Source organism: Bactrocera oleae, chromosome 5 (assembly GCF_042242935.1).
Source record: "Bactrocera oleae isolate idBacOlea1 chromosome 5, idBacOlea1, whole genome shotgun sequence".
In the NCBI taxonomy this organism is placed as follows: Eukaryota; Metazoa; Arthropoda; class Insecta; order Diptera; family Tephritidae; genus Bactrocera; species Bactrocera oleae.
Window position 1 is genome coordinate 16,110,579 of NC_091539.1, and position 24,164 is coordinate 16,134,742.

Below are 24,164 nucleotides of genomic sequence, written 5' to 3' on the forward strand. Positions count from 1 at the left end.
GATTAATAGCGTTTTGTGGACGTGGCAATACCAACCGTCTTACGACACCAAGAAATTTGTGTACCAAGTTTCATACATATATCTCAATTTTTACTAAAGTTACAGCACAGACGGACGGATGGACGGAAGAACAGACAGTCACCCAGATTTCAACTCGTCTCTTCATCCTGATCATTTATATATAATATATTATATTATGTATAACACTATATCTAACTCGATTAGTTTTAGGTGATACAAACAACCGTTCGTTAACAAAACTACTATACTCTGTAGCAAATGGTTGCGAGAGTGTAATAATAAATTATAGTTTAAAAAACTAAAAAAACACGCTTTAAAGGAATTTTTAAACCTCCTCCTATAAAGCTCTTCCCTACCATCTTGTTTGTAAAAATTAATGCTTATGGCGCATTTATTTCGTCAGGTATCGCATTTTTAGTATATTTTAACATAACTGTTATATGGGGAGTGGGCGTAGTTATTATCTGATTTTCACAGCGTATGAAAAAGAGCTAAAAGGACTTCCTCTCAGCAAATTTGGTTGAGTTAGCTGTAGCGGTTTGGAAGATATATACATTAAGCCATTTAGGGGCGGGGTTACGCCCACCTTTAAAGTAATGGGAACCTGTTATCAAATTATTGCATTGTCATCGGTCTTTGACACGTCTGCAAAGTTTCAAGTTGATCAGACTTCTAGAAACTGGTGAAAATTGTAATTGTTCTGGAAACTTATAAAAGCGTATTAAAAATAGTACGCAGCTTGTGTACTTGTAAGTATACCTCATACAAATAATTATATGTGCATTTTTGCTTTTTTTATATTTCTTGTTCACTCTTATTTTTTGAGTTTTGCCGTTACTATGCTAGCTAGGTCTAGCTGATCTTTTTTGCTGATAGTGTCGCGTCAAAATCGTTTTGCGTGAAAATTTGTTTGCAAAACTATTGTAGGTATATTAACTTAATAAAATATTTGAAATTTGATTACATTTATTTAACTTTAGGCCTAAAATGCCTAATTAAATGTAATTATTTTTAATGCGCTAAAGTGCAATTAAAATTGTAGTTCTGTGTATATTTAAGTGTGAAAGTGTTAAAAATAAGTTTTTGATAATACTAACAAGTGTTAAAATATGTGTTTGGATAGTTTTCGATATATCGAAATTTCAATCTTAAATTATTTTGAAGTAGTGACTTATCGTTGAATATTTATGATAGTTGTAAAATAGTGTGGTGAACACGAATGCTAGAGCAAAATAGATTCGACGACGAAGTTTTGTTAATGATCTACTACATAAGGGCTGCCGGATTGTGCAGCAGGTACAGTTCTAGTTAGAGTGATGCCGTGTAAAGAGCAACTGAGATTTAAGTAAGAAGTTGTAAGTCCGTAAAATGAAAAATTAAGCGTTAAGTTGTTGGAATTTAAAATAAAGTTAAGTTTATAGTCAATAAATTGGGACTTTCATTTAACAATCCAATGATCGAACTAAAGAGTGAGTTGCAAGGTAGACGACTTTTTGAGAAATGGACATGATTGGCTGCAATGTCGCAGATGTTAACGGAGGTGTTAATGCAAATGGCAGCGAAAATGTCACGAATAGTGATGCAGGTGACCTCATAAATGGCAGAGGTGTCATCACAAATGTTGGCGCAGTTGGATGTGCGGTTGTCAGCAGTGTTCGAAGCGCATGGGAAGCGTTTGTCAGCACGGTTTAAAACGATTGGCGGGTTGTATGTCAGCACAGTTGGTGGCGCACGGGACACATATGTATATCAACACAGGAAGAGCAGTTGGGTGAGCAAGAAGCGTGTATCCCAGCCCAGATGTCCTCACAGTCAGAAGAGAAAGAAACTTGCACAAGTGTCCCCGGTTGACAGAACAGGAAGTGTGTATACCAGTTCAAGGGTCCTCACAGTCGGAAGAGCAAAATGAAAATGATGCTGAAGTGGATGAGTTTTTGCAAAAATATCCAGGTTTGCAAGGTGTAATGCATGAATTGGAGTTGAACCAATGTACAACGAGTGAAGAAATAGTTGCAGGAAGCCCAGTCGCAAAAGCATATTGGTCACAATGAAATAGCTTAAATTGCTGTCTGGCTGCTTGCATCGCCTATGGGAAAGCGATGATGGACAAAGCTCCCGAGCTTCCTCCTTGGCATTTTGTTTTCGACCAGGGTACCAATTTTCAAAATTTAGTTAATTTGTTAGGTGTTTCAATGTCACGGCCTTTTTTTCAATGTTAATGGTAAATAAATATGTTTTTTAAAAGGCATTTATTAGTTTCCTTTGTATGTTTGTAACTTTGTCCTGTGCAAACGATAACTTGAGTATTAATTGAGATATCTTGATGAAACTTTCTACATATGCTCTTTGGCACCTAAGAAAGGTCGGTATTGCAGATTTTAATTGACCACTGCCATAAGTGAGATACCAATATATATGAAATAATAAGAGAAAATAAAATTAAATAAGATACCAAACTGTAATTTGGTACTGGGGGTCGCGGTAACAAGGAACACCTATCGGCTGAAATGTTTTTAAAAATGGGTGTAGCCCCATCCCCTAAATGGCGTAATGTACATACTTTTCGAACCGCTGAAGCTAACTGAATAATAATTACTTAAACAAACTGACAAAAATATTGACCGAAAATATTTGTATTATTGTTGTGACCAATCGGAAACAAGTGCTTGTATCTATAGCATAAAGCTGCCATATTAACTGAACGATCGGAGTAAAGTGCTGGCATGGAAAACTTTTTCAATTGATGAGATACCTTCACGAAATTTGGCATGGATTATTGTTAAAGGCAATAATCCAATTTCCGAAGAAATTGTGTAGATCAAATCACTATAGCATATAGCTTTCATATAAACTGAACAATCGGAATCAAGTACTTGTATGGAAAACTCTTTCATTTGACGAGGAATTTTCACGAAATTTGGCATGGATTATTATTTAAGGCAGTAATCTAATCGCCGAAGAAATTGTTCAGATCAAATTACTATAGCATACAGCTGTCATACAAACTGAACGATCAAAATCCAGTTCTTGTATGGAATCTTTTGTGTTTGTGAAGGGTGTTATAGCTTCTGTATCACCGAAGTTAACGTTTTTCTTGTTGTAATAAATTATTCGCTATTTTTAATAGCAGTTTCGTTGAGGCCATTGTACCCACTAAAAAGTTTTTGTAGGTTCCCCAGAGGAAAAACAGTTTTTAGATGAGGAACAAAAGGTTTTAAAAACAATTCTTGTCGTAGATGAGTAAGCAAACAACACAACAAATAATTTCAATTTTATAAAGGGGTGGGTAATTAATATAAATAGTTTATGACGGTTGTGACGATTGTTGTCACGTTCAGAATTTCCATACCTAAAGACAATACGCCCATGCCAGGACAGTTCAGTTTATTAGGAAATCGTGGGGTTTAGGCTACGTAAATGTCGTAATAAAAGGTAACTGTGTGCTGCCTTTAAAACCAGAAGCTGCAGTAATTTCAGAAAATAAAAATAATGTACTTCTTAACATGTGCAATCCATTTTAAATGACTGTTCTTGGCAGGATCTCCAGGGCTTACAACAGCCTGAAAACTCTATCGTTATATCCATCACTTTAGATAGTAGTTTAGAAATTGACTTTTTAAAAAAACATGCATTTAGTTATTTTTGCGGCTATCTTTGTTTGAAAATTTTCAAAATACACACATGTCTCCAGCCATTACCTTATTTAGAAGATAAAATTCCCTCGGGTGAATTCATCTTCATGCACCAAACCAAATCGATAAATGCAACTTAGTGAAGCCGCCTTAAGGATTTGTTGCATTTAGAAATAAAATTTGGCGGAAATAGTCATAAAATAGAGGTACGAGAAATTATATTTACGAAATTAAAAGATGTTAGGCGTTTCTTATATTGTGAAGACTGTGACCTAAAGAAAACAAAATAAAATAAAATTTTGTGTGTATATTGTGAAGACTGTGACCTAAAGAAAACAAAATAAAATAAAATTTTGTGTGTTTCCCACTTGTAGCTATTTATCTTTCCTTTTTAGTGGATACAACAAGCTAAATTTTATATATAATATTAAAAAAAGATTTTTTAAACAGACCGGTTACTTTAAGAGACTCTAAAGTTAAGACGTTTTTAGAAAGTTTTTATAATATATAAATGCAAAATAGAGCAAAAATGATTCCAAAATCAACATTTTCATGTTTGAGCACTCATAAAACCTAAACGCGTGAAGTAAATGAAAAAAAAAACTTTCCAAGAATATGTACTTAGTTTATAACAAATATATATGTGTTTCTAAAGAAATAAAAAAGAAGCAATATAATAGTTACAAATAAAAAAAAATCAAAACGCATGTTCTCAGTTTTGCACCTTTTATGGAAAAATAGAACAGTGATATGTTATTAATGTTTTATCCAAAGGCCGTTATTATGTAGAACAAAATGAGAGAGAAAAGGTATGATTTAAGTGAAAAGCTTACTTCAATCTGCCAGTTAAAAATCAGGACCAAAATTGGGCTCCACATGGGTCATGAAACTCTTCCAAATAATAATTATGAATTACACTACTGAACAAATCTGAAAGAAAAATTTGCGACTGATGTGCTAAGAGGTCTGTGAGGGTATTTGAGGTGTCCTGAACGAATTTAAGTTAAAATATTTGTCATCACGTACAGCTATTTTTGTCATTTTAGCAAATGGCGGTTAGGAAATCTTTACTATCATTTTCGGTTATAGCAACCCAAAATTAGCAAGAATCAGATTCTAACATCACAAAATGACTGTAAACTAATGCTATTTTTAACACGCTTTTATAAGCTTCACTTCTGTTTGTAACTCTCCTTTACAAATAAATTGCCATAACTAAGTTCCGCAATAAGATACAATATTGTTATTTGGTACACAGGATCACATTAGGGAGGGGCATCAGAGGTAAAAGTTTTTTTAAGTGGGCGTGGTTCCGCTCCCTAATAGGTTTAATGTGCATATCTCCTAAGCCGCTGAAGCTATAATAACAAAATTCACTGAGAATAAACCTCTACCTACAATGTGAAAATGGGTGAAATCGAGTGACAACTCCGCCTACTCTTCATATAACGGTACTGTTAAAAAATACTAAAAGCGCGATAAACCAAGCACTAAGCACGCCAGAGACAATAAATTTTATCTCTAGGATGGTAAAAGATGACTTTATAGGAACCACGTTGAAAATTAGTCAGTGGGCGTGGCACCGCCCTTTTTTAAGTGAAAACCCATAACTTGGGAACTGCTTAACCGATTTCAACCAAATTCATTATACTATCTGCATCAATATTACTTTCCACAAGTTAACACCTCAAATTTTATTACGTTGTTCGAGAAGAATTTTACATTCATGAACCCTCTGTTAGAAATTTATAATACTATCAACGAGAACTTAAAGAAAAAACCTATTGACAATAAATCGAACTAAAAAGTGAAAAATAAATTCAGTTTAAAAAAAACTAAAAAAACACGCTTTTAAAGAATATCGAACCAAAAAGTTGAAAATAAATATAGTTTAAAAAAACTAAAAAGAACACGCTTTTAAAAAATATATCGGACTAAAAAGTTAAAAATAATTTTAAAAATTTACTTAAAAAAATAGTATATAAAAAATACTAGTATAATTGAGGAAAAGGCTTGGGGCGCTTTGTGCCATAATTTTCGTATATCGAACGCCCCACGATATTTATATGTACATATGTATTTTAATCACAAAAGATTTTAAAAATTAACTTTTAAACCTCAATACGAACGTTGACATTTGATACAGCTAGGCAAAACCATACTCTGCGACAAATGACTTTCTTAAAAAGAAACTTTTATTAAAATTCTTTAAATAAAAGTTAGTAACATATGAAATATTCACTAATCTATCTGATCAGACAAATAACCCACTGTTTTCGCAATTTATTTCTGCACGATTTTTGATGGTAGTTCGTTGTTTTGTTTGTCATATGCTCAGTAGCCCATGAGCATTGTAATACGAGTAACAAAAGAATCAGCTGTTTTCCAATAATCTTACATAGCTGAGATCACCTGAAGGCAGGTCGAAATCTGCTTTCTTTGATACAGAGATGTAAATAAGGGGAAAGTAGTATAATAACTTTTTTGGGAAAAGGTATTTGTAATGGAAAACATTAATGAAAACTTTCAAGAATATTTTCGAAGCAAAAATTTATTGCATATATATTTCTATTCCTTGCCAATTTTGAGGTTGCAATGTAGGCTCGTTACCGATTTTTTGGGGTGTTCGATTGTCCAGAAGGCCTATATTCACCCATATAACATATACAGTTTAAATAAATCTACTTATAATAACAAATATAACTAGACAAAAATATTTATGTATATATATAAAATCAGGTACAATTCATGAATAGTAATTACATTAACAATATAATTTGAAATAATCAACTTGAAATAATTTAAACAAAAACAATAATAAATAAAAAAAATCTGGTACAATTCAAGAACAACAATAATAATAATCAAAACAAAGTAATAAATATTATTTACAAATGTAATAAAAACAATCTTAAAGTTATATATTTTAAAACACAACACTGCAACACAATATAGCAGATTTGAGGCATTTGGACGTTTTAGTAGTATAATATTAGTAGGCAACCCGTACCAAGTGTGGAATTAGTAGTATAATATTTGGGGGCAACCAGTTCCAAGTGGTACATTTTTGTTAGTGAAAAACTTAGGATTGATTACTTGTAGATTTATATAATGCCTATGAGTGCTGTCAAGGTTAGGTTAGGTTAGGTTAGGAGGTCGATACCAAGAAGGATCTCACTTGGACAGCTTAATCGCCGGTCCGTTGTGGTATCAGGTTTAGGAAATAATCGTAAGAGGCTCTTTTGTAAAACATACAATTTCCTACAAAATCTATGAAACGAGATATTTCAAGTAGTTGGAAGCGAGACTTGTATTTTTTTAGGTGATAATGAGATAAAATAGGGCTAAATGACCACTCCATCCCCCCTCACCATAAGACACTGTCACACCACATTAACCACATCAATTCACATTCACATCGCCACACCTACTTACCATACATTACACATCACTACACCATGCACCAACACGCACACAAATACAACATCACAACGACCAGACTACCATGAAGACATCAATAGATACCATTGTATATAAGGGACTAAAAAGAGATCCCGCTCGCTTTTTCGCTTTACCACTCGCTAACGATCTGATCTTCGGTTCGAGCACCCGCCTAAATCAACTCCTTTTTTTCATTATAAAATAATTTTGCCAACGGTGAGTGAAATTAAAATTAATTTATTAGTTAAAAAATATTAAAATAACGTGAACAAACAATTGTAAAGTGAACAACAAATAATGTGCCAGAAAATGAACAGTGAAAAAAAAACCGGTGCATTTATTGAAAAAAATAATAATAAAAAACAGGGACAGTGACAAAGGTGCGGTACCAAAAAGTGAAGAAAAAAACAAAAAGGTGATGTGACAGTTATTGGAAAAAATAAAAAAACCAAAACCAAAAAGTGCAGTTTAATATATAGAAATATCTAAATATATATGGACATATATATGTATATACATACATACATATGCAAAAAGTGAAGTTGAGAGTTCAGTGACCCAACATATGTTCGAACACATACACGTTCATATATAACATAAAAGTGTAAAAACGGCAAAACACATTAAATGTGCCAAAAAACCAAAACATAAAATCAAAAAATTCTTAAACACAAAAACAAACGGGCTCGGAATCAAAACCCAAAAAATCTAAACGCGGTGCGAAACCCAAAAATATACAAAAAAGAAAAAACAATAATAATCAAAAACGGGCGCAACAAAATATATATAATATATAGAGCCAAAAACACAGGGAGAGAGCTGCACAACAGGCAACAGCTGACGTTAAGGAAAAAAGGGCAAACACAAAAAACCCTCAAACAAAAAGAAAAAATACGTACATACTCCCCAAAACCCCCTTGAGGGGAGACGAGGTGTATGTATGTTTGTAAATCCTGTTTACCATTAAAACTAGGAAAATCCGTTTTAACAGTTTGAAACCACGGCTACAGGAAACCTTAATGTAAAATATATAAAAAAAAAAAAACGGAACTAAAAATTATATATAATATACTAATAATTTCAAATTCAGGCATCCATCTTAAGGTGCCCACATGTGATACAGAAATCTTTCATGGTGGTTATGAACAATGGCCGTCCTTCCGGAACATGTTTACAGCCGTTTACATAAACCACCCAAAATTATCAAATGCACAAAAATTCTATCACCTCCGATACAAAACAAAAGGTCAAAAAGGCGTCATATTCAAACAGCTCGCACTAATGACGATAATTTCAATCTGGCTTGTGAAGCTCTAAAAGCAAGATACGAAAATGAAAGAATATTGGTCGATAAGCAAGTAACGATACTAATGAACTTGCCTAAAATTCAGAAAGAAACAAGTGAAGAATTTATTAGACTACAATCCACTGTTTTTAATTGTTTGTCGGTTTTATCGACACAAAATATTCCCACAGACAGCTGGGATTCCATTCTGGTAAATATATGCACCGCAGCATTACCAGAAAAATCATTACTTTTGTGGGAGCAATCGCTCTCATCTCGGAAAAAATGCCCAACATGGCAGCAAATGAAAGAATTTCCAACTACCCAATATGAAATATCAAAAAGGGTAGACAAAAAACTAGTTAGAACTAAAAACGTTCAAAATGACTTTAATGGACCCCAAACCAGTAGCAACAACAATTTAAATAGAAACTTTTTTAAAAATCAATCGTTCACATCCGAACAGTATAAACAAACGTCATGCGAACTGTGTACAGGAGGCATAAGCTAAAATCTTGCGAGAAATTCAAAAAATTAAATATTGTCGATAGGAACAATTTTGTGAGAACAAAAAAACTTTGCACAAACTGCTTGTAACAAAAGACATCATTCAATGTTACATATCACAAATTTTTCTAGCTCACCTCAAATTAATATTGAAAGGCTGCTCAAAGGCATCAAAAACGCAAACGCTAAAAAAGCGAAAACCAAAGTAGGGTACAGTCGTCTCCATCGAACACCGAGGAGAACTATTTAAGCTTAGGGCCTTAATAGACCAAGGGTCACAACGATCATTTATAGCGTCTAAGGCACAGAATAGGTTACAACTGCCAACAAAACTAGCCAATTTCAAAAATCACGGGAATGGGCGGAAGAGTAGTCCAAAACTCAAACAAAATCTGCCCCATTACCCTAACTTTCCCCAAGGCGGATAAGCGCATTAAAGTGGAAGCTATTTCCTTACCGCAACTAACAAACATGTTACCAAGCTATCAATTAAATAGCAAGCATTGGCAAAAGGTTTCACACCTAAAGCTAGCAGATCCCAACTGCAACACTCCCGCTCAAATAGACCTTCTATTAGGCAGCGATCTCATACCACAGATAATACTCGAAGGTATTGAAAAAATTTCAAACACACTACTGGCCCAAAATACTATTTTTGGTTGGATCCTAAGTGGACTAGTTACGGAACCAGCTACCACCATGACCACTAAAGTTGACGAAATCTCAAACGAATACCTCAATTCACAATTAAAGAAATTTTGGGAGTTAGAAGAGCTTCCCCTTATATCAATTACTACCCCAGAAGATCAGTATTGTGAAAACTTTTACAAAGCCACAACTACTAGATTAGATAATGGTCGGTATGTCGTACGACTACCACTAAAACAACAATTTCCCAACACACTCGCCTTAGGTCACTCTCGCACCTCTGCAATACAGCAGTTTTTAAGTATGGAAAAAAACTTACTTGAAAAAGATGAGCTTAAGCCAGAATATGATGGCGTGTTAGAAGAATACCTCCATTTAGACCACATGGAGGAAGTAACCACAACTCATTTTACTTGCCTCATCACGCAGTAGTAAAGCCAGATAAAAAAACAACAAAAGTCAGAGTGGTTTTTAATGCCTCAAGATCCACTAGCTCAGGAAATTCCCTAAATGATATCATATTTACGGGACCCACACTCCAACCAGATTTAATGCTCCTCATATTAAATTGGCGTATATTCAATTACGTATTCAATACGTTAAGAAAATGTATCGACAAATAGTCGTACATAAACACGACCAAGATTTTCAACGAATTATTTTCCGAAAATCTTCCAATAGTCCACTACGCGAATATAAACTAAAAACAGTTACATTTGGCGTCAACTGTGCTCCATATTTAGCCATTCAAACACTACACGAATTGGCAGAAAACACAAAGTTAGAATTTCGTCTGGCAACCGAAGTGTTAAAAACTCAAACGTATGTAGACGATATCCTGTCTGGAAGTTACACTCTTTCACAAGCATACGAGTCACTAGCTCAAGTGACACAAGCCCTCAAACCCTCAGGGTTTCTGTTAAAAAAGATAACGGTGAACCACCCTATTATCTTAAAAAATATACCAAAAGAAAATTTGTTGGACACTAATTTCGTTAAATTCGAAAAAGAAAGTACAAAAAAAACTCTGGGGATCCAATGGAATGCGATATTTGACCAGTTTTCATATACATGAGTCAATATCAGCATTATCCGCCATAACAAAACGCCAAATTTTATCGTCTGTGGCAAAACTTTTCGACCCCGCAGGATGGCTTTCGCCAATTATGATTCGAGTCAAAATCCTAATACAAGAATTATGGTTAGATGGAACCGACTAGGATGAACAAGTTAAACCACTTCGTATAGAAAAGTGGCCCCAGTTTGCGAGCAATCTAAATGATATCTCACAGATACAAATCCCTCGATGGGTAAACTATTCCCCAGAGCACAAAGTCAAACTACACGGCTTCTGTGACGCCTCTGCATTGGCATATTGCGCCACTATATACGTACGCACACAAAGCGACATTGCGACCACAAGCCACTTACTCTAACAATAGGTATACCACGACTTGAACAGTGTGGAGCGCTACTACTAGCCAAACTAGTATCCATGGAGCGAATGCATTTAAACATGGCAAAATACAAACTACATCTGTGATCCGATTCGGAAATTGTACTAGCCTTGCTAGAAAAACCACCATATGCATGGAAGACGTATATTTCCAATCAAACGTCTCAAATACTTGACCTAGTGAGATCAGCCACTTGGCGACACGTAACCAGTGACAAACCTATCGATTTAGGTACAAGAGGGTGCAAACCGCTGCACCTTACCACCACCACCCTCTGGTGGAATGGTCCCCGATGGTTAACAGAATCTCCCGATTCTTGGCCACAATCGCCCATGCGCAATATAATAGCCCCAGAAAGTCCAAAAATCGACTCCTTTCACACAGCAGTGGAAGATACTGACATCCTTGAGCGATTTTCATCGATCTCCCAAGCCCTCAGAGTAATCGCCTATATGTTAAAGTTCATAGAGTGACTTAAAATTAAAGTTAAGGGAGTTCCCTCAGAATATCCCCAATGCGATACATTGACGCCCCTAGAATTGCAAAAGGCAAAGGTCGCTCCAATCGCAGCAACTCAAATGCGCTATTTCAGCCGCGATATAGCACTATTATGAGAATAAAAACCCAATGACAAAAGGAGTTCACTCTTAGTTCTTAACATATTCCTAGACACCAATTCAAGCCTCACGTATAATGAACGCCACCCTCTAATCATACCAGAGAAATCTCGACTTGCCCCTCTACTCCTCAGTTATATCCACATACTTATGCTTCACGCGGAACATCGCCTAATGCAGCATATAGTCCACCAAGAGTTCTATATTCCCCGACTAAAGCCCCAAATAAAAATATGCAATTTCATGTGCAAGATCTGCACTCTGCCTAAGAAGAAGTTGCGAAGGCAGATTATGGCAGCACTTCCACCGGAACACTTCAACTTCGCTCTGCCTTTCACCATTACAGGTGTCGATTTTGCTGAGCCTTTTCAAATAAAGGCGTCCATGCTAAGGTGGCCCACCATAATGAAAGGCTATGTGACTGTCTTTGTCTGTTTTATGACAAAAGCAGTGCCCCCCGAGCTATGTACGAATCTGACTAAGGAGGCTTTTCTCATGGCATTTGCTCGCTTCGTCGAACGACGCGGCTTCCCCTCACAACTAATGAGCGATAACGGCAAAACCTTCACACTATTAGACAAGTATCACTTGAATTGTTCAAAAGTATGCCTCCAAGGCATTAATTGGCAGTTTATCCCCCCAAGCGCTCCACATATGGGTGGTATGGGTAAAAAGGCCACTCACAACACTCTCGCAAGATCCCTCTGACTTCACAGCCCTAACTCCAGGGCATTTTCTCAAAGGAGCACCCATTCAGGCCATACCTGAGTCAGGCGTGGAGTCGCTATCCTTATTAAATCGCTGGGAAAGAATTAAAATTCTCCATCACGATTTCAGCCGCCGATGGAAAGAAGAATACATAAAGGATCTCCATAAACGATACCATTGGAAGACTCCTGAACAAGCACCAAAACTTGGAGATTGTGTCATCATCCATGATGATTGTCTACCTCCTACCAAATGGCGGCTTGGGTGCATAGAAAAGCTACATTACGGCTCCGACGGTCAAATACGAGTGGTTGATCTTCGTACGCAATGCTAACCAAACCGCTCGTGAAGCTACGCTTTCTCCCAACCGTCGATAATAGCGACACAGCAAGTCGCGAGCAATCAACCGATACTACCGCAATATAATAAAATAATCAAATCAAGAAGCAAAAACCCGAAAAACTCGCTAATAACCGTTAAAAATAACAAATAACTAATTAAAAATGGTGGATCAATACGACGACCAATTCATGCCACATAGCGTGGCACGATCATCCATATCCTTTACCTCAACCCTCAACTCGTGCGGTACACCCGGCGTCGTCAGCGACTACTAGGCTAATGATTTGCCTAGGGGGGCCGGGATGGCTAAATGACCACTCAATCCCCCTTACCATAAGACACTGCCACACCACATTCACCACATCAATTCACATTCACATCGCCACACCTACTTACCATACATTCCACATCACTACACGATGCACCAACACGCACACAAATACAACATTACCACGATCACACTACCATGAAGACATCAATAGATATCATTGTATATAAGGGACTAAAAAGGGATCCCGCTCGCTTTTTCGCTTTACCACTCGCTAACAATCTGATCTTCGGTTCGAGCACCCACCTAAATCAACTCCTTTTTTCGTTATAAACTAATTTTGCTAACCGTGAGTGAAATTAAAATTTATTTATTAGTTAATTAAATAACTGTAAAGCGGAAGACTTTCCCGGTACACTTAAGAGCTCATATTTGGATATTCTTCCTTAGAGTTGTCTAAGAACCTTTTTTTCAGAGTACCATGCGAAAAAAAATTTGGTTTTTTACCCTCTCCAATACAGTACATACAAAGAGCGCACAATTTTCTGCTTGTATTGGATTCTCTCTGTGTTTACACTCCCTATGATCCAGGGGGGCTTTAAATTAGTGGACTAAATAACATATTAAGCAAACTAAATAACATATTGTCACCACACAACCAACCATTAAAAGCTTTGCAAATATTCTTGATACAAGAAAGAAATATCTACACAAGGATGCAGACTCCTAACGCGATTTAAAAGATGAAGTAATCGTGGGCTTACAGACATTAGACATCTTAGCCAAAAAATTTAAAAATATGGTAGTGACTAAAGAAAGTATTAGACCGTAAATGGTGATGGTTGAATCTTTAGACAAGTGAAATAAAATGTTCGTAATAGTAATGTTTTTATTTTTTGTGGATTGCGTGTTCAGGCGTGAAATTATAAGAAAAAATAGCCTTTAGCTAATTTCATTAAACATTTTAAGTTCAACTACAAATGTATAGTATACAAACTCATGTTATTATGCATATGTAGTCCATAAGTGTTCAATTGATTTTAGGTTGTTGTTTTGATATATTATACAGTAGCCGCAGCTTCATTATTTCTGCTGTGTGTTCGAGTCGCTGCCCTGTTGAAAAAAAGTTGTACACCTAGTCCCAGCTTGACTGCACTTTCTTTTAAATTTGTTTTTTTAATGTCAAGATAGTCATACTTGTTCATTATCAACTCAAAAAAAAAGAAATTTTCCATGAACTTGCCATACACCTTCACAGCATAGCACCTACATAACCATGCATTACCGTAAGTACCAGATTTTGCTTATCCAGACTGTTCCACTTTTCTTCCATACAATTTAACGTTCTTTTATGCCAAAAATGCAGAACTTACTCTCATATGAAAAAATAACGATTTTCCAAAGCTCTGGAGGTTGTTTAAGTGCTCATTTGTAAAGACTTAAGTCGATTTACTCTCGATATGAAAGACTTTCTTCGTGTGCCTCTTCAATGAAATCCGACTCTTTTTAGAAGTTTTCCTACTCTATCGGGACGTAAGTACGGCAAAGGTTTTAGATAGGCCTCGAACCCTACAAGGTGGTTTTTGTGTCCATTCCACAGTACTGAAAAATGCCTGGCATTTTCGGGGATCTATTCAACGCATTGATTTGATCCGCTGTGCTTTTGAGCACGGTGGGGTAGTGCTGTCTTCAACAGGTACCCACGTTAAACACACCGGACGTTATATCTGGATATAATTTCTTTTGGTATTTTAATTCTATGTGTTTTAAAATTTGTCTTGCTGTCAGTAGTGGATTATGCTTTAATTAATGAACGACGAAAAACCGTATACCGTATCAGCTGATACCAACTATCTTATGAGAGCGCAATGTAAATGAACACTCACCACCACTTCTGCCGTCCGCTTCTACCGTCCTTAACGTGGGATATCCGCGAAAATTGGATTTTTCCCGTAGAAACGAATCAGCTGATTGCTCTCTTGCCAGTCTCAAAATTTTATAGTAATTAAAAAAGAAACTTGAATATACAAATTGAGTAATGTCAACATGATAGAATACAAGATTACGACAAGTATTTACCGTTACTTTTTTCGGCTTAGGCTGTGACAATTGTTATACAATTGACGCAGTTCTAGCACATATTATATAATATACTTGTATGTATACGAGTATATATTAAAAGATGTTTTTAGGTTACAAATTAAGACATTATTTTTGCTCGCTGATTACCACTTGTTCCACAGTAAGGACACTAACACCATCGCTTTTATTTCATTGATTTCTTCAGTTTTGGGCCGTATTGCTTCACGCAAACATTACATAACTTCTTAATTAACTGTACGACCTTCTGGCAGGAACTCATGATGCACCACACCATTGTAATCAAAGAAAGCAGTGAGCAAAACCTCCACATTTGATCGAATTTGCCGTTCCTTTTTCGGTCTTGGCTCCTCTGGCAGCTTTCATTGGGATGTTTGGGCCTTGGTTTCGACGCCATTACCATATACCCACGTTTCGTCATCAGTTTAGTTCAAAAATCGGAAAGCACACAAAAACGTGACTAACCTTTTCTGTTGTCAAAAACAAACTACTAATCGAAATTGGCTCCTAATGCACGCACATGATAAACATACATATGTGTCCGATTAAAAAAAATAGCAAAATATTGATAATTGAATGTACACAGACCGCGAAAAATCAAAATTCACCCTTTCCCTTAAATACACCTCGTAGATAGTTTTTGCTATCTTCTGTTCCTTTCGTTTGAAAAGTGTGTTTTATTTTTGCGTCATCAGGTAAGCACATGTATTTTGATTTGAATTTATCTTTGGAGTTTGATTACGTAATGACAGTAAATTTTTTGGATTGCGTAAGTGCTCTATTTTTTTAATATGGCTAAAGGAAACTCACTATCGGTTGAAAAGAAGGCAATAATCGAAGTTTATGAAGAGTTACAGCTTTAAATAATTGAAATATCCAAACCGGTTAGCAGAAGTCGAAAAGTTATAGACAATTTCTTGCATAATAAGTCGGAGTACGGTCGGAATAATAAAGGCGGTAACAAAAAAGAGATTTCCGATGTTAGCAAGAGAGCAATTTAAAAAAAGCATCCAACTCTCATGAAATTCTGATGTTAATCTGATTATCTGACTATCTACTGTTCAAATGGTGTTAAGGAAAGCTCCATATTTGAAACTACTAAAACTTAAAAAAAAACTACCAAAACTTCCCTGAAAAGAAACAAGATTATATTTTGCACCGGAACACACGTCCTTAAAGTCTGATTTTCACAATGTTGTATTTTCAGACAAAAAAAATTAATTTGGAAGAGCCGATGGATACAATTATCATTTCCATGATTTTCGGAAGGAGGAACATCCGTTGGAGCGACTGCGTAGTTGTGTAAGCGGTGTGACGGTGTGGGAAATCATCTTCTAATATGGTACGCACGAACTGCAATTATTGAATACTAATATGAAAGCAAACGCGTATAAAACATAGTGGAAACTTCATTTCCCCATTTTAAAAATTTGTTTAGAACTTTGCAACATAATCGGATATATAGGATCATTCTCAACAAGACGAGGTCGACTCATCACTAGAACAATATATAAACGTTAAAATTTGTTAAACATAAGTTTAAAAACATTTTCCTGGCTAAAAATGTATTAGAAAAAGGTGATATGTGCTAACCTGATGACCTGTTTTTAAACTATATTTATTTAATGCTTGTGACAACACGGAAATATCAATTATCATCAATGAAAATTTCAAATTGAAGTGTTCAAACAGACGCATTGTGAGAGAAGATAGAAGGAGAGCAGCCATGGCCGCATCTGTTTCACACAGCATAGAAATCACACATAGCATAGCACTGCCATACATGAAAACTGTCACATAAATAATCTGTTTAACACGTTTTGCATGTATTTGATTACCGAACGCAGGACATGACAGAAATCTGTTGAATTTTAATTTCTATGCTGTGTGACATTTCAGATAGAGACATCGCTGCTCTCTTTTTATCTCTTCTCTCAATGCGTCTGTTGTGATACTTCAATTTGACATATTCATTAAAAAACAAAAAAAAATCTAATTTGAACATAGTATACATATATAACATTTTTAATGTTATTGTAATGCAGTGCCAAAGTGTGACTTCCAATTGTTTAAATTTTAAGGGTTTTATTAATTAATCACAGTTAAATAAGCCAAATAGTTTCAATCATAGTGGACCAATTAATAAAATAGTGTTAGAGCAGTAAAATAATAAAGTGTAAATATTTTATGATAAGTAATAAATTTTAACTGAATTCCACATAAAAATGATAGCACTCAACCTTGATAGGACAACGAATGCTTGAAATCTGTCCTTTGTCATCTGCAAAATCAGCACCAGAGGTCATTTACGAACGCTTCAAAGCTCATACTCCCATAAGTTTGCAATAGCAAACTGGGTCTATATTAATAGACCCAACTGAATTCACAAATATAAATCCATAATTGTACATACAAAAACAAGCCGTAATGTTTCTATTAGAGAACTAGAAACGTTTATTTCGTCACCTTTGTTATAACACAGTTTCATAAACGTTCCATTTTTTAAGTATTGCAAACACAAAACACACTTTTCATTTTCGTTTTCAAAAGTCAAAACAAGCAACCACAAGTGTGTATGTGCATATGCATAGCAATCGAAGGCTCTGCTTTTAAAAAAACGAATTCACGAATATATAATATATGCGACTTACACATTTACTTAAATTGATCTTGTAGATATTCAGTTCGATGAAGTTTTCGCAATGGAAATCTTATATCAAGTAATTGAAATTCACTAAATATTTTGCCTTTTTACACGTTTTATGTGCTGGTGCATATGTTTTTCACAAAAAAACGCCTATATTTATATTACACAGCACGTCGCTAGAAGTATCATCTCATGGAGCACACTACAGATACATATGGTAAATATCAATGTTTCATAAAAGCTCATATGCATTTGTAGGGTGTTATTTCTCCACCGTAATCTTTTTGACTATCTGCACGTGTATTACGCCCTTGTATATATGTACATCCATATTCATATGTATTTGCGTAAATATGCTGAACTTGTATATAAAATTTCATATATCACATTTTCTTAAAAAATTATGAGTTCTTCGTATCGTACGATTTTGAATAAAACATTTAAAAAACTATAATATTTTGGTTTGTCAAACATATATGGCGACACCCTGTGATTTCAGATTGCATAGCGCATGCTCGGTTATCAGCTGATTAATCCGTAAAGGCCAAGAATGATGGGGAGTGACAATAAGCCCAAGGTTGTACCTTTATTTTTTTTTGTAAACGTTCTTAAAATCATTATGTCACGATGGCGGAATCTTGTTTCTATCATTCGGCTAAAAGCTTAACCCTACCACAACAAATGAACAATTTTTGAAGTGAAAGTTTCGAATGAAACATGAAGCGACAGGAAATGTTAATGCAGAGAACGTTAATAAATAGAGAAGGCGCAAGTTTTAGCTGTGCTAAAATGTAAATTTTTAAAAGGGAACATCAAAAATGAGCAAATTCGAAAATTAAATTGTGCCATGTCAAAAAGGCGCCCTCCCCTATTTATAAGCGAACTCAACAAACTACACTCTAAGAAGGTACCAAGAAAATTTTCACCACCTTATAAAGGAACGGCTAATATATGTGTCGTCGTTTACATGTTTCAAATGACGAATTTGTATGTATATATTTTATTCGCATGTTCAAATATATTTGCCTATATGTCCCTCAATATGCATATTGTAGAACAAAAAACAAAAAAATCGCAGATGCACCATTATCGACCAGTAAGATTCGAGCAAGCTCCCGCTATATTTTTTAACTATCTCATATTACAACGCCAATAAATTCATTCATAAGGAAGGCGCGAAATTCCTACCGCAAATGCACGAAAACGAAGTTTAAATAAAAATGAATTAAATTGAATTTGAATGTCTTCAGTAAAAGTGACGAATCAGCAAAATTTCAATTTTACAATTGATCCTACCATTTCCTTCGTATTTGTATGTTGTCCACAAGCTTCTTCCCAGGACGATGCTAAAAATCAGAAACTGAAGAATTTGTCTGCTGTTCTCTTGAGAGAATCGGCAACATGGCCTATTAGCGATTATAAATTTTATTAACATTTATTTCATATTATGCAATGTATGTGTCATTATATTATAAAATTTATATAAAATTGCCGTTCATATAAAATCTTTAATTACTTTTATATACTCTAAGCACACTCCATATAGTACTTTATATGTTTACTTATTTTCATTATTTCATAGTTTGTCGATTTAGCCCATTTTATCTAAAAACGACGCTATGAAACTACAGCCTCATTGGTAATCGCAATATTTCAAATGAGCATATGTATATGTATGTATGTTTATATGTATGTTTGTCGACAAAGTCGTCATTTGGTATTTTCAGCAACACAAAGTCTACGCGAACTCGCCGTTATTTCGTTGGCTTGCCACCATGCACATAGGCGTGTCAAGTAAGGACTCAGAATATATTAATATGTTGCTTAATTTTTATTGAAAAATACTGATGCATTAATGACTTATTTTCGTTATATAAATAATATATACGTAAAAATATAGATACACATAAATTCATACTTATAATCGTTTTTAAAATAAATTCGATTAAAAAAAATATATCTGATATAAAAATGTGGCAGTGCGCCGGGGGCTCCTTTCCTGTGATCGTTCAACCAGAGAATGTTAATAAATAGAGAAATGTTAAGAAGTACTAAACATTGTATAAGATAGATAGAAGATTGTATAGATTTATACATTGATTTACATTTGCATATTACCAAAAATCATAATTTCGAATTATATAAGATGATTCTTGGTTAAAGCCGCAGGTTAACAACAAAATAAGTAATTAACAGATAAATTCTTCAACACATTTTTGTGCGTTACATGAACAATATCTAATAGGCAAAGGATAACAATAAAACAGTGGCTAAGCGGCCGCGGTTGCACTTCTGCGGTGGCTCAGGTCGTGAGCGTGAAGGAGTTAAGCCATTCCGAATACAAACGCTTATGTTCGAATCTTGTAAATCATAAATCTTACAAACGCTTATGTTCGAATCCTGTAAATCATAAATCTTAGTTTTTATTTATCTTTTTTTATTATTTGACATTTTAGCTGATGCTTGCTTCCTCTTGCCCTGCACAACAATGACTTTTGTCTACACTTTTTGCTTTTGGCGTGAAGCACGATCGCAGGCAAGAAGGGTCAGGGTCGCACTGCCACATAATTATTTCAGATATATTTTTATTAATCGAATTTGTTTTAAAAACGTTTAAATAAGTATGAATTTATGTGTATTTGTATTTTTACGTAAATATTATAATAAATTATTATTTAAATAAGCCCTAAGATATAAGTATTTTTCTATACAAATTATCAATACAATAATATAATATAAATCCTCCGTTTAAACGCCTCTGCCCACTACCGATTGGGCTGCATTTTCATGCCATTGAATTTAGATAAAATGGGCTAAATCGAAAATCAATGAAATTATAATATTAAGTAATGATGCATAAGCACTATATGAAATGTGATTAGAACTAATATTAGTAATAAGGAATTTCATATAAATGGCAATTTTATATAAATTTTATAATATAATATCTTATATTATATAATGAATTATATGAAATAAATTAAAATAATATTTCAAGTTGATAATGGGCCATGTTGTCAATTCTCCTTTCTGAAGAGAACATCAGAGAAATTCTTCAATTTCTGATTTTTAGCAAATGTTGTGAGGAAGCGGCTTGTGGCAACATACAAATGCGAGGGGGATGGTAGGATTTTTAGTGATACAAATTATAAAATTGAAATTTTGCTGATTCTTCAATTTTACTGAAGACATTCAAATTCAATTTAATTCATTTTTATTTAAACTTCGTTTTCGTGCATTTGCGGTAGGAATTTCATATGAAAACCAAATTTGGTTGACCAGGCGCACAGAAAAAATAGCGCAGTGCAGAGTTATCAACGGTCGTACTTTCTTTTGTAGCATACGCGCCTTCCTTATGAATGCATTTGTTGTAATATGAAATACTTAGAAAATATGGTGCGAGCTTGCAATCTTAGTGGAACGTGGTCGTTGCGATATTGATGCGTCACGAGGGGTCAGGGTCGAACGTTTTAGTTCGCCAGGAACATGACAAGATTTGATTGGACGAAAGTCAGATCTATCAGAGGAGAGTTAAGGTTGCATTTCCACATAGCCGCTTAATTCCTCGAATCGCACGTCCAGTTTGCACCTTCCACGATTTTATAGGGTTCACTGAGTAAGGCCACGTTGATCTGCTTCTCAAGAACTGACAGTAATGTGTAAAGTGCTGCTTGACAGTGGTTTAGGTTAAGTTGTAAGCACCTCACATTCATTTTTGAGTTTGAGCCTCTTTCTTGTATACTGGGCATCTGACGCTCCCAGTAAAGTGATCCGTTTCACTAGAGCCTGCTTTCAAGCAAAGCAAGCATTTTGGCTTATTGGTATAGTCCGTAGCCTGGTGTTCACCCTCACCACATCTTCTACATAGTTTAGACCTGTCCTCGTTTTCGCAGCTCTTCGCTGTGTGTCCATAATCGAGGCATCTGTAGCACCGTTGAGGCTGTCTGTATTCTCTGATTATTACCCACCCTACTTTTAATTTCTTGGATTGAAGCAGTTTCCTGGCATTCTCAACTGGGAGTTTAATAAACGCTGTTTGGGTGTCTCTGTAGGACTTCCTTAGGCTCTTAATAGATGAGATTGTCAGATCATTGTTACCCAACTCTCTCTTTAGCGCATAAAGTACTTCTTCCTTGGTTGTAATTTCATCCAAGTCTTTACACTCTATAAGTGTCTATAGGGTCATAACTTTTATATTTGCTTGGTCGCCAAGGCATTTCCTCATTATTTCTTGCGAGTCGGCTGACATTGCTGAACCGCTTAGTTGCAGCAGCATTTTACCGCCTTGTGTTTTACGAATTCGGGTAACTTTCTTTTCGAATTCGCTGAGAGTAGAATCGGACTTAATTTTCCTAAGTATTTCGGCATAAGTAAGGTTTCCATTCTTAGAAATTAATATCGCCTGGGGCTTTGTTTTTGGGGGTTTTGCGGTTTGTGGTTTGCTGTAGCTTTTCTAGCTACAATATTCCACGGCAGTGTTTTTGGACTTTGAGGGTCATTAGAGTTATTACCTGTTCCTTTATTTTGTTGAGTTTCTTGGGTTGTCGTTGATGGTGGGTTTACAGCGCCTTCAAAAGTGTGAGGTATAGCGCGGTCATTTGTTATTATTTATCACTTAGCTTGATTAATCAGATTTGTTTTTGCACGGGTTTTTGGCGAGTTTGTGCATGTTCGCTTAATTTGTTGCTTAGTGTGATCATCTGCTATTGGTTCATCAGTGTGCATACTGCGGCCTCTTTTCGCCTGGATGATTGAGTGGGTTGTTGACTCTTTGAATTCAGCGAGTGCTTGCTTTTGTAGCTGCGATATCCTATCTATGATATTTTTCATGTTATGGTTCACATGCCTTTGTTTTTGGCCATGTGTGAGAGCGATTAGTTCATCTACGAGCACTCCCAATGCAGTGAGCGCGTTCTCTCCTTCGCTCATGTTTTTGACGGGGTCGGATTTAGTGTCGCTTTGTGTTGATGGCAGATTGGCTACGATCACGTTATCTGCTGTTCGCATTGATTTATTGGAAGGCTTATCAAGCGCAGTTTGCGTTGCAGCGTTAACCGATTGTGTGCCGGGCGTTATTACCCGTTGCTCGGGAGATCGGGCAGTTTTACTGCTCCGTGTAAATGGACTCATTCCAGCCATTTTACTTTTCTCAGGCCTCAGGAATTTATCTCATTATTTGTTTGAAGAGGGTGTGAAAAGAATAAAAAAAAAGGAGATGGCAATATGAACAGCTGAGAGAGCGCTCTTTGCGTATTCCCTTTTGTGCGGACCTTCGCTCGAAATAAATAAATATTTCTAAATAAAAATAGCACTCACCGCTTGTACGACTTTTCTTTGTTAGTTGCGTTCCGGTTTGTTAGTTGCGTTTGTACTCTGTTTTTTCGCGCACCTTCGGACTATTAACAATTTTGTAAACTTTGTTTTATGTTCCATAAGTCGGGACACTCACAAAACATGTCCGTACTTGCGCCACTATCGGTATAGACATATAGTGCGCGCACATGTATTTATTGATAAGTGACATTTTTATATAATATATTAGGTCAAGTAAAAAGTTCGTTCGGTTGTTATCTAAGAGATGGCGTTATTGTCCATAGTACTAGTGTTACGTGTCGCATCATGTTATACTATACAACGCTGAAAACGGGTTTATTCGCGCTAAAAGTTTGTCTTTGACAGTTTTTCGATTGATTTACTCAGTTCGTTGTGAGCGCTCGTCAAAGATGGACACCAACAAAGAGAAAATTCGCTATATTTTACAATTTTTCTTCGATCAAGGCAAAAATGCAGCTAAAGCGGCTGAAAACATTAATTTAGTTTATGGGCCTGATACTGTAAACGAACGTGTAGCACAAAAGAGACTTCCTAGGTTCCGTTCCGGTAATTTCGATGTCAAAGATGCACCACGCGTCGGGAGGCCTGTCGTCGAAAATTGCGATAAAATCATGAAAATAGTGGAAACAGACCGTCACGTGAGCACTTATTTAATTGCTGAGGAGCTAAAGATAAGCCAGAAAACCGTTTGGAACCATTTGCATAACCTTGGATTCAAAAAGAAGCTCGATGTTTGGGTGTCATACGAACTAACGCAAAAAACATGATGGACCGAATTTCCATCTGCAAATCGCTGCAGAATCGCAACAAATTCGACCCGTTTCTGAAGCGGATTGTGACTGGCGATGAAAAATGGGTCACTTATGACAATATCGAGCGCAAACGGTCGTGGTCAAAGCTCGGGGAAGCGGCCCAGATGGTGGTCAAGACCTGATTGACGGCCAGGAAGGTTTTGCTGTGTGTTTGGTGGGATGGGCAAGGAATCATCTACTGCGAGCTGCTCCCCTATGGCGAAACGCTCAATTCGGCCCTCTACTGCCAACAACTGGACCACTTGAAGGCAACACTCATCCAGAAGAGGCCATCTTTGATCAACAGAGGCCGAATTGTGTTCCATCAGGACAACGCCAGGCCACACACGTCTTTGGTGACTCGCC

The 24,164-nt window shown here is 35.8% G+C and overlaps 1 protein-coding gene across 7 annotated transcripts in view; it reads right to left on the reverse strand.

The window, feature by feature from the left end:
- The window catches only part of LOC106619437 (WSCD family member CG9164), a 30,622-nt gene extending 12,547 nt beyond the window's left edge, over nt 1-18,075 (reverse strand). Inside the window, exon 1 of one of the 7 annotated variants that reach the window (XM_036371348.2) lies at nt 17,678-18,074. Coding sequence is in view for 1 of the 7 variants with exons in the window: in XM_070110620.1 (XP_069966721.1) it covers nt 17,267-17,332 (66 nt within the window). In the remaining 6 variants the exon portion in view is untranslated. Of the gene's footprint in view, nt 1-17,266; nt 17,473-17,492; nt 17,635-17,677 lie in introns of those variants that run through there. The other 6 variants (XM_036371347.2, XM_014237517.3, XM_036371346.2 and 3 more) reach the window with 6 other exon arrangements.
- Between the last annotated feature and the right edge of the window lie 6,089 nt (nt 18,076-24,164).